Raw genomic sequence first — 11707 nt, 5'->3', positions numbered from 1 at the left:
CCCACAGCAGCTGTGGCTGCCCCTGGATCCCTGGCAGTCTTCCAGGCGGGGCTTGGACGGGCCTTGGAACAACCCGGCCTAGTGGAAGCAGTCCCTGCCCTTGGCAGCAGGGCTGCAACAAGACCGTTTCTAAGGACCCTCGCAAGCCAAGCTCTTCTGTGATTCTGTGATCACAGGGGCCGGCGCCAGCTGGGCTTAATTTCTCACTAGAACCAATTCAGCCCTCTGAGTCTGGCTGATGACAAGGACACAGTTCACAAGCCCGGATTCACAACTCTGCGTACTCTAGGTCTGCTTGAGATCAATAAAGTCTAGCACGATCCAGATTCTGCAATATACTGATTTATTGAAGCAAGAGCAAAGCAGCTTCCGGCTTGCCGCTTCTAAATGCACTAACTATAGAACAGAATCGTGTGTCCTCAACACACAGAGACACCATCTACGGCTTTATTGTTATATAAAAAAAGAATATCATAGTAGTAATATATTTTATAGCTATAGGTTATATATTAAATAAATATCTTCTATATGGTAGAAATAGACCTATTTCATAAAAATCTTTCCAGATATAAATGCATTAAGAGCAAAAATTGTGTCACAACAGACAGTGACACTAAATACGTGCTCTATGGTACTGTTTAAACACAATGACAGATTCAACTCTTTGGAATAATTTTTATAATGATAAAATAATTACAGATTTCATAGCTTGAATCCCATTTATATTACTGGCTTGGCATTTTATATTTTATTTTTTGATATGAGGAGTCTTAAGCTTTATAGTATATTTTAAATATATATATATACACATATATATACATGAAATAAAAATCTACATTCTTATATATACAAAATGTCAGGTTAGCTGCAGCACAGTTGCTGCAATGCTAACCCAAAGGTTTCTCTTCCAGGGGCAAGGAGAAACACTCTCCATTGTCTGATCCCGGGATCACTCAATGCACGGAGATTCTCCTTGTCCCCAGGCATTGCCCAGAGATCTTGGAGTCTCCCACACCAGTGATAATCCACACCCATCTGAGTGCTTTTGCTCTACAGAAAAGGCGTGGCAGCAACTGCCACCGCCGATGGAGCAGTGCTTTCTCCATGTCCTGCACGCTCAGGTCTGTGTCAGCCTCTCCTCAGGCTCTAGATTCTCCGCACAGACCCCTGAGAGCAAAACCAGGAAGAACAGGATTTCGTCTTGCGTGGTCCTGGATCTCTGGAGCCAACCAGTGCTGGGGAGACTGTTGAGACGACACTGCTGCTGCTGATGGCTTAGTGTGGCTAGGCAGTGTTTTCCCTTCCCTCACTGTATCCCACATTCTGTCCTCTTTTCCCATGCGCTGTGAGGTGGTTGTCTGCCACCACGTGCAAGCCTCACAAGCACAGCTCTGTGCAGGAGCACCTCTTTCACTCTTCATCGTTAATGATTCGCATGAGCAACTGGCGTAGATCCACGTACTGACTCATGGCCTGGGAGTGGGCAACTGGATCCATCACCAGGTCGTGGAAGAGATTGCAGCTCCCAGCCATTAGGACATGTGGGGGCAAACTGATCCACGGAGGAAGCCTCCGGTTGCCCACAATGAAGTGGTTGAGATTTCTCGTGTGCACACATGTGCGCAGGCTCTCGCTGATATCCATCAGTCGCCTCACAAAATGCCTCCTGCACCACCATGACACTGGCAAGGTGTTCAGGAGGTGCATGACAATCGTCTTTGTGGTATAGGTAGAAAAACCTAAGCCCAGCTGAAGACAGGTGAAGAACTGCAGGCATTTCAGGTGCAAACTGTCAGGGGGGGGGCCTCCATGGCTATGTACTTGAAGAATTTCATCTCTGCCACGGCAAAGGACTCTGGCCAGGTAGTGCTTGAGGTGGAGGTGTGGCCATGCCTAGGCTGGCTGCTTACAAAGACATCTGAGGTTCCTTCCCGCACCCCAAACAGCATCTCAATCCGGTAGCTTTCTATGCCATTGCTCACCTTGAACTGGCAGGAGCGTCTGGAGGGCAGCAGCACTAAATGCCAGCTGTGTGCCTGAGGCAAAGCCGGCCAGATTGCTCTCACCAGTTGGCAGAACCAGCGGGCAGTTTCTCCACATCCAGGTAGGAGTCCTTGCACAGGGTGTGGAGGAGGCTGGGATCCTGATATGTCTTCAGCTCCTCCTTGGGGTGGTGCAAGAAGCACAGCATGTTCTTAACCAGCTTCCCCCTCGTGCAAGTGCACTCCTGCTGCACGCGGATGCTAGCGTTCCTCAGGTGGCTCTGCCCTGCAGTCTCCAGCTCCACGTGGAAGCTGTGCCCTCGGGGAGGAGTCATGGGTACGAGCACCTGGTACACAACATCCTGCTCACGGGGACTCCAACCTTCAAAGGCACTGCCCACCCCAATGGCTCGATGCAGGACTGGGTAGAAACTGTTGGCCAAGGCGTGTTGAAAGTAAATTGCAAAATTTTTCATCAAGGTGCTAGTCCACTTGCATCCTTTCTTCAGGTCCTGCACAGGCCACTGGATGCGCTCCATTACCCTTCTTCCAATGTCATCGTCAGGATCACGATTATCGACTTCATTTCCAACATCATTGTTGGCAGCATTTGCAGCCTCGTTGCCAGCTTCATTTCCAACATCACCTTCTTCATTTGCAGCAGCATTGTCGACTTCCTGGGCATTGCCATCATGGTCGTTTTCTTCCCTGTTCACATCATTCTCTTGTTCTTCTTCATTTCCACCATCTTCTTCATTTGCACCCACATTTCTGCCTTCCTCTTCGTTTGCACCATCATTTTCTTCTTCATGCTCCTCTCTCCTCAGGCTCTGTTTCCACCAGATGTACCACAGGGCCGAGTAAAAGAACACGAGCCCAGCAACAGCCAACACCTGCCTGTGCTGCAAGGCAGACCAGAGCACGTCTCCCCAGGCCCAGACACCCTGCTTCAGGGCCAGCTGCTCCACCTCCCGCTCCAGACGAATTTTCTCCTCTTCCTGGAACTTGGCACGTGCCTCCATTCGCAGACGTGTCACCTCGTCCAAGCCATCACCCACGGGCTGTGGGTACTGGAGGACGCTTTGCAAGAGCAAGAACCACAATACCCAGGCATCCATGGTCTGCAGGAGGAGGGAGAGAAGGCTGTGAGAATGGCTGCGAGGGAGGCAGCTGGCAGTGGGGACAGCAGGGACAGCGTTGCCAGGGATCTGGGCACAGGAAGGACAGGGCCCCAGACGGCAGGCAAGCAGCGAGGCCTGTCCCGCTGCCCAAGCAGCAGCAGCAGCAGCAGCAGTGTTCCCTGCCCAAGGCTCTGTCATAAGGGGCTGTCCCTGCATGCAGGGGGAGAGCCCAAGCCCAGGTGCAACCTCTTTACCCCAGCCCTTGTCCCCAGCCCAGCCTCCCCACTGCGTGTGCACTCACCACTTGCCCAAGCAATGCACGGCCAGCCTTACATGCTGGGGCCTTTGAATAGCTGCCCCCATTGTGACATGTGCCCCGTGATGTCACAGGTGTCACAGGACACCACAGCCAGGCCAGCCCCGCCCTTTGCCCCCACCCCAGCTCAGCCAGTCAGAGTGGCCCTGGTGCACGGGTTAAGGCAGCCTTGGAGTGAATCTTCTTCCAACTACTTCTCTTGGTCTTTCCTTTGTCTTTCTTATCAGCTGCCCTCTATATCCAGGCTGGAAGGCAGCCTTGAGGATCATTGCATCTAAGCCTTGACTCCATGCCGAGCTACAGTTCAATCTCGGAGTCGTCAAGCTTGGAAAAGACCCTGAAGATCACACAGTCCACCTGCAAACTTTACGCTGCCTACTCCACCAATCAATGGTGTCCCCAAATGCCACACCCACATGACTTGGAAATCTCTCTGGGGTGGCGCAAATTCCCTGGGCAGCCCATTCCCAAGACTGATATGCTTTTTCTTGAAAGAGTCCAATCAATCTAAAGCTCCCGTGGCACAACTTGTGGCAATTTCCTCTGGTTATATTGTCTGTCCATGGGCGAATATAATGCCACTGACCTGGCCACAGCCTCCCTTCAGGAAGCTCTGGAGAACGATAAGGTCCCCTGTGCGGCGCTCTTGCACTTTCCTAAACACCCACAACTCCCTCAGGCCTTCTTCATCAGACTTGTGCTCCAGACCCTTTGCCAGTTCCATTCCCCTTCTGTTCACACACTCAAGCACCTGCGTCTCTTTCTCGTTGTGAGGGGACCAAAACTGAATGCAGCATTTGAGGCACAGCCTCACCGGTGCCCTGTGCGGGAGGACAGTCACTGCTCAGCTCCTGCTGGCCACACTGCTTCTGACAGAAGCTGGCATGCCATTGGCTTCTTGACAATTTCCAACCCCTCTTCCCCCAGCCCGTAGCACTGCATGGGGTGGGAGAGGCCAAAGTGCAGCAGCCAGCCTTCTTCCTTCTCCTATCCCATACAGGTGGACTTGAGCCATCAATTACACTACTCCAGATCCCTGAGGAGAGCCTTCCTACCCTCAGGCAGATCAACACTTCTGCCCTACTCATTTGCATTTCCATTTAACTCCATTCACTGACTTTCACTTCAAACCCTCTCCCCACGTGCCAGGACGTCCCTGTGCATTTGGCTAACCTGCAAGGCCTCGCTGTGGCGATGGGATCCCTGCAACCAAGAAATGCCCTTTTACCCCAGAGCCTTCCATGGCACTGGCAGCACAAGTGAGAGCCCTGGCCTGGCCTTGGCCTTTGCCCTCAGCAAGGTCCCAGTTTGGGCAAAACCTTGAATTCCCCGTGAGGTGAAAAACAAATGAAGGTGTATGGGGAGAGGGCTGCTAGGTCACTGTGTGCTGAGCTGCTTCTGTTCCGCTTGAATTTTGGATACCTTTGACTGGCACTTGCCTACAGGGAATCCTTCATCCCACACTGAACTCTCTCCTCCAGGGTTTTTATCACTCCCAGTTGCCCTCCATGTACCTCCCAGGAAAATAGCTGCAGCAACAAGGTCTGTCCCTGGGGCCGTCTAGAACAGGTTGGGTGCTGTCCTCTTCTCTGAGCATGCTCCGGATGGGGCAAAGAAAGTCACTTGAATATACATTTCCCTCTCACAAAGACCGCTTCCTTGCAAGATGTCTTTGCCTATTTTCATTGACTGCTGTTTGGCAGAAGAATGGAATTTCAGCTCTGACATCATTTTGATCTCATGGGAAGTGTCCTTCCTCCGTAAGAAAGTGCAAAATTCTGGCTGTTGAATCTTCACTTTCCAAGTAGGTAAGGAGAAAAATTGCAAGGAGAAAAATTGCATACATATAACCAATAATGGCTTTAGAATCTGTGTGAGAAAGGTTGGCAGCTCCACACCTCTGGGTTTTTTTGTTTTTTGTTTAAATAGTGAGACAGTGGAGTATGTTTTGAAAGCAGGTAATCCTGGATGTTTCTATTAGGAGTTATTGAGAACACACCATTAATAGTATTTTCTTTTCTTGACCCATTATCTGAGATTTGTTCTCACCTACTTGAGACAGTCATCGAAAAATTAAAAAATACAACTGTCACCACATTAAAAACTTTTTTTACTGGCTTTTGTTTTCCCCCTAGGGAATACAATGGTACCATTACCACCATGGCTCTTCCCATGGAATTATCAGGAATATACTTCAGACACTAGAATCTGGAAAACAGCAAAAAAGGCTGGAAGTGTGACCACTGCGCATTAAAAAGAAAGAACCTTCGTAAGGTGATCTCGTGTCCTGGTGCACAGACACCCTAACACTGCCAGGCAGGAGATTCTACTCAAGTAGAACCATCCTCCAAGTGTCTACCCCAGAGCACCTCTCTCAGAGGTGCTGGTTTACGTCACTGCTTCTTTTTTTACCTTTGCAAAGTAAAGGATATCTCTGGCTTGATTTGTAATCACAGAGAAATGCAGATTTGTAACTAACTACAGTCTTTCTAACAAACCCCCACCCTCGTGGAACGTTCTTTAATTCAGCATGGGTTTGTTCAAATTTTCAATCTCTCATAACATAAAATGATTCCTGAAATATCTCATTTACTGGATTTTTCACCATTTAGTCATTATTTTCATTTGGGTACCTCAAAATGGAATTTTAAACAGATTCTCTCATGCAGGAATGCAGATGAGTACATATGCACCCTCTCCATACACACTGTCAGAAACTACAGAAAGCTGAGAAACAGCATTAGAAAATGAAAAGTAACAGGACCTAAAAAAACCCTGAAATACAGGTTATGCAGCAGTATTTCCTCTGCAGGAGTAGTGCCTGCCCCTGCCATAGTTGTTTGGTGGAATGTTTTCCTGTGGAGACCACCCTTGGCCACCCGCTGCTTCCAGCACATGGCAGGAGGAGTACCCCACCCTTGCTTTCCTTGCTATGAAATAAATCTAGTTTGCAAAGCATCTTTTTTGGGGGTTTTTTTAAATAAATAATCTTCATTAGAAAGCAACAAGTTAATACAAGCATTAATACACATCCTCACAGAAAGATAAATATGAAATAAAATGCACAGCAATTGGATTACTAGAGTTGCCAAATCACAGAAAGAAAAATTTTGGAGAGAAGCATATCTCCAGCTATTAGTTAATTTCCAGTACACTAATTTGGGCTATTTGCTGATGGATTTTGCCATGTCTGATTACCAATCAGTTAAAAACCTTGCTTGGAAACTACTAGTTGTCCACAGCCATTTCTCCAAAGATAATGCAAGCAGGATTTCCATAATCTGCGTGCTTCTGCTCCTTGATAGACAATTAATTCTTAAACCATTCATGTTGGATTTGCTTCTGCGCTTGGATGAGAGGAAATCAGAGATATTGGAAAGTAATAAGGAAATATCCTCCTTTGTGGTCCAATACTCTTTGCTACGTGCAAATATGGCTGAGTATGCAGAGAGGCTGCCACTGAACAGTCAGCACAATTATCTGCAGCTAACCCAAAACATTATCAGCAAAACTGGAGTGAGCATTTCATGAAGCTACTAGGATTGCAAAGGAGTGTTTCTCGATTGCCTGGCTCCAAGCCAGTAACAAACGAATTTTCTGGAGCCACCAAGGTTGTGATAGATTTTGTTCCAGAGGAAAGTTGTGAGGAGGGGGAGGTGGGATCGCCTCCCAGATGCGTGTCTGTGGTTCTCCCCGTAAGGGGCCACCACCCAGGTGCCCACACTCCTCCCACCCTGCCTTCCATTTGTGTCCCACAGGTGGAGTCTGTCACTCTCACAAGCACTCTGTGACGATCCTGCTTGGTCTAGGAGCTGCTCTGGAAGGCATCCATGCAGCATCCCCACAACGGCAGACTATGTATTTTGAAAAGGATTTTCCAATATGCTCTAATTGGGTTTAACTCCCACTGAATTCACAGCTAAGTCACTGGTGGGAGTCTTGAAAAAAGAACACCCATGGGCCAGAGAAAGCTCCATTTTTGGACAGTATCAATGCCTCCTCTGAGTAGAGGAGGTAGAAGGGAAAGCATTGCCTGCCTGGCACACATTCCACCTCTCCTTGTGCACAATCACCTCTGAGAGATCTTTATTCTTCTGTCCTCAGAGCTGTATGGTCCCTTTCACCTGTGTACTACCACCAGTGCTGGCAGCATTTCATATCCAGTTTTGCAGGAATAACCACACAAGGAATAAGGCAATGAGAAGTCAGAGAACAGAGAATTTTCCAGCATGCTCAGTGAGGTTGTTTGTTGACAGATTTTGATACACTTGATTACCAAGCCACTAAAAATCTCTTTGAAAGTACTGCCTGCCTGCCAGCATTTCCCCAGTGGGTATTGTCCTGAGCATTTACGTGACAGCTTATATGCAGCTGGGCTCCAGCAAAGACTCAGGCCACCTGTCTCAGGCTCTGCACCAGCAGAAGCAGGACAAGTTGGGACCTCAGAGCTGGCATGAAAGCACAGCACTCTCAGTCTGCTGGTCACTGTCCCCTTTGCTCTAAGGGAAACAGACCTGAAAATTCCCAATCATCCATCAGGATTGTGTTTTCTTGCCTGTGTTACTCTGTCCCTCCTCTGTCAGCATCTTCTTGGAAGGTAAGAAAAGGAAAACTGTGGGGCTGTTGAGAAAATATAAACCTTCTCTGTGCACCCTCCAGCTGTCCTCCCAATACCAGCCAAGTTTCTTCCTCCTCCAGGCTACCTGTGCCTGCTTGCTCTCCTCCAGGTAAGATCCACTTCCCTCCTTCCCCTGCCATGGCTCACAACGCTCATGGGGTATTTGCTGCTCCTCCTCAGAGGTCACTTCCTCACTTCCACGTCTCCTCACCCATGGAGCTGGAGGCTCTGGGTAGGTTTTGTTCTTCTCAGGAGATGGCAAAAGACTGTGGAAAAAGAGGCACAGAAAATTATGGTCCTCTCACCCCACTGGAGGCTCTGGCAGATGCACTGCTGAGAACAAGACAGGCTGAGCAATAGAAAACTGACAAACCCTGATTAATAATAAAGTCATAATAAAACCATGCCAGCTGGCAGCAGCGTCGTCTGTCAGCAGGGCTGGATTTGCGCGGAGGGAGCCTGCTGTCGTCTGGCTCTGGAAAAATGTGGAGCCCCGTAGGAATTGTGGAGAGCGAGCGCGTCCCCCCACCTTGGTCCATGTCAACAAAAGTCCCACCCTGCACCTACAGGCCAGTCACAGCCCCTGACAAACTGCTGGCCATGCTGGCCACCCATTTGGGTAAGGTGGTCACGGGATTAATGGTCTGCAGAAGGAAAAAGACTGGGTTTTAGGGCTCACACTGAAGAACTCACTGATCTTACTGACTCCCACTCAGAGTTTGGCACAGATGGATTCACAGAAGACACACCTTGGCAAAGGGATTTCACATGCAAGATGTGCAAGGCACTGACATGTAAAACATGCACAGTGATTCACAGCTACAGATATGATACTAGAGAAAAAGGCCATTTTAAAGGTATGACCATGCCTTGGGATCATATACAAGCACAGTCTGCAGGACTTTATGCTCCTCAGGTATCACCGTAAACACTGTCTTGGGCCAGGTCTTTGGGGTGCTCAATGCATTAGCCCAGCTAAATAGCAAGGAGGTCATTGGGCAGTAGTTTCACACTGTCACACATCTGATAAAGCTAAAAGAGCATTGCAATAGAAAGTCACTTAGGTGTAAATCCTCGCTCTGCCTGCTGAGCATGACACACCAGTCCAGGTGAGACAGCTCAACCGGGTACTTTTGCCTGGATTACACCACAATGTTTCCAATAAAATGCTTCAAAAAATAGAATAATATGCAATTACTTACCTAGAGGGACCTGAAAAACTCAGTTCTTCCAAGGAAGCTTCCACAAGATGATAATCGTTAATATGATCAAGCTGGTAGCTTTATCAGTATTTTAACATTCATGTTTCTGTAAGCTCACTTCTTATTAAACACTACTTGGATTTATTGAACCTGGTGATAACTGGTACTACACTTAATAGCCTACTCTGTGCAGATGTTAAAAGTTTGCAGGGTCTGTTTTAGGGTTTTTTGCAATAAAGCCTGAGACATTTATTTTTTCCTGATTCTAAAATAAAGAGAGGAATTATTTCAAAGGGCATGTTAAAAGAAGGAAAAGAAAAGAAGAAAAGAAAAAAAAAAAAAAAAAAAAAAAAAAAAAAAAAAAAAAAAAAAAAAAAAAAAGTTGTACCAGCTGGAAGAAGATGGTGGCTTTGGACTATGAATCAATTTTCTGTATTTCATTTTCTACTCACACACCAGAGCTGCCTTTTCCCACCTCCACCCAAGAGAACAAGTAGGGACATAACTTCTAATTTGGTTTTTTTATTATTTAAAAAAACTTTTGGTATAGCAGATGACACAAAATGTGTTAGCTGCCCACTTCTGCTGAGATGCACAGTGAACTTCAATAACACGCTCTGAGCTGAATTAAATTGTCTGCCAAAAGCAAGCAAACTTTTGTAGACAATCTGTTACTTGACACACTCCAACCAGTAAAGCCTGTTGGACCATCTGCTCTGCATAAAGTCCAGGGTACGTGTTTTACATGGTTCTAAACTTAGCAGTGAGCCAGAGTCAACATTTCCACAGTGGGGATCCCCTACAAGAAATTCTATCAACAGCCCTTGCCCTCTTGGCTTGGTGTTGGAGATCCAGGAAAATCCCTTTCCCCAGCCTATTTTCACCTGTTCACTGCCAACCTGACACACCCAGGAGAAGCTACACTGCTGCACACACAATTTCTATCCATGGGCATCCAGAAATCCCCTGTACAACCACAAAAAAAAAAAAAAAAAAAAAAAAAAAAAAAAAAAAAAAAACCCTGCATACAATAACTGCACCAGAGGAAGCTGACCTGTTGGAGATCTCCAACACTCTAAAAATTTCAAACCCTCCCTATTCAGCATTTTCCTGCCAAAAAGGGAATACAGCCAGGAAAACTACACACAGACACACACATATCCCAGCTGCCCTACATCAAAAGGTAAAAGGGGGAAGGAAAATTAGCTCATTACTAATCTGGCTGTACTTCCGCATCCCTAACACACTGGCTCAGTTAAAATGTTATCTGCTATCTTTGATATTTTTTTAATGTTGGAAGAAGGATAAAGAAATTCTTCTTGCACCACTGAGAAGAATTTAAAATTCTTATACAGAGCAGCCAGCTGGTGTTTCCAGAGTTTTTTACACAGCTTTTTTGCATTTCAAATACAGTTTCTCTACCAGATACCTTTCCAGTGACACCGTGGCAGCTCTGAGTACGGAGAGGGGAAAGAACCATTGGATCACCTGTATCAGTTGCACAAGGGGGGCACAAAAGGGAGAAAAATTGGGGTGGACAAAAAGTCAGAATACCAAAATACTGAAATATGTAGGGGGAAGCACACATAGAAAAATTGGATGCTAGAATGAGGCTATAAATTGACGTTTATTAATTTCTTCCATAATTTTAGTCAGTGCGTCTGGAGAATAGCTAATAAAATACAAATATCTGAGTCCACTAGGAGCATTTATCTTACTATGACACTAGCATAACTTAATGTGGCCCAAACTATCTGGACGTTTCCCCATTTTATAACAGAATTGTGTTCTTCAGTTGTGTTTCGGGTCAGAGCACATGCCTGCAATAGTATTTCTAGTAAAAAACGTCCATGACAAGAACTACTTTGGTACTTGTGGCTTTTTTACACTGTGCATTTTGTTTTTCCTGGATTTTGATCCTTGAAAGCCTGACTAGTGCTGTGTTTACAGACTTTAAAATATTTATTATGTTCTCTTGAGGCTGGCAAATGGATTATGTGACAGGTGGTCTTGAAAGACATCTAACCCCAGGGATAAACCAGACCTCATCACCTGCAGGAAAAAAATGAAGAAAAAAAAAAAAAAAAAAAAAAAAAAAAAAAAAAAAAAAAAAAAGGGGTGGGGGGGGAAGACCATATTTTTATTACACCACTGCCATTTCAGATCATATATTTCAACTTCCCATCTAACAACATGGGCACAATCCTGTAGCTGGACTCTATTCCCCACAGAAAACTGAAGCACCCCACTGCCATAGGGTGTGTGCTCTCTGCAGCCCAAGGATGAGCTCGGTGCAGGCTGCAGCTCTCTGGAGCAGGTAAATCCCAATGGCAGCACGAATACAGTGCAGGGAACAGTGTGAAGCACCCCGACTGCAATTCCCCAGCTCATGGAGAGCTCATGCTGAGGAAGAATTTGAGTGAGCTGCTTTCATGGTTTGAAAGCCTAATTGCCTTAGACTTAGAGCA

General features: G+C 46.6%; 1 protein-coding gene across 1 annotated transcript; it reads right to left on the bottom strand.

Annotated features, from left to right (window-relative positions):
• Window positions 1–1410: 1410 nt before the first annotated feature.
• Window positions 1411–3100, bottom strand: LOC120752095 (inositol 1,4,5-trisphosphate receptor-interacting protein-like 1). Its single transcript, XM_040062754.1, is given in 3 exon segments — window positions 1411–1800; window positions 1803–2092; window positions 2095–3100. Coding segments are annotated over 3 exon segments (1686 nt in total).
• Window positions 3101–11707: the final 8607 nt, after the last annotated feature.

The sequence above is a fragment of the Hirundo rustica genome, chromosome 4 (assembly GCF_015227805.2).
Source record: "Hirundo rustica isolate bHirRus1 chromosome 4, bHirRus1.pri.v3, whole genome shotgun sequence".
Lineage (NCBI taxonomy): Eukaryota > Metazoa > Chordata > Aves > Passeriformes > Hirundinidae > Hirundo > Hirundo rustica.
This window is presented reverse-complemented; position numbering and strand designations above follow the sequence as displayed.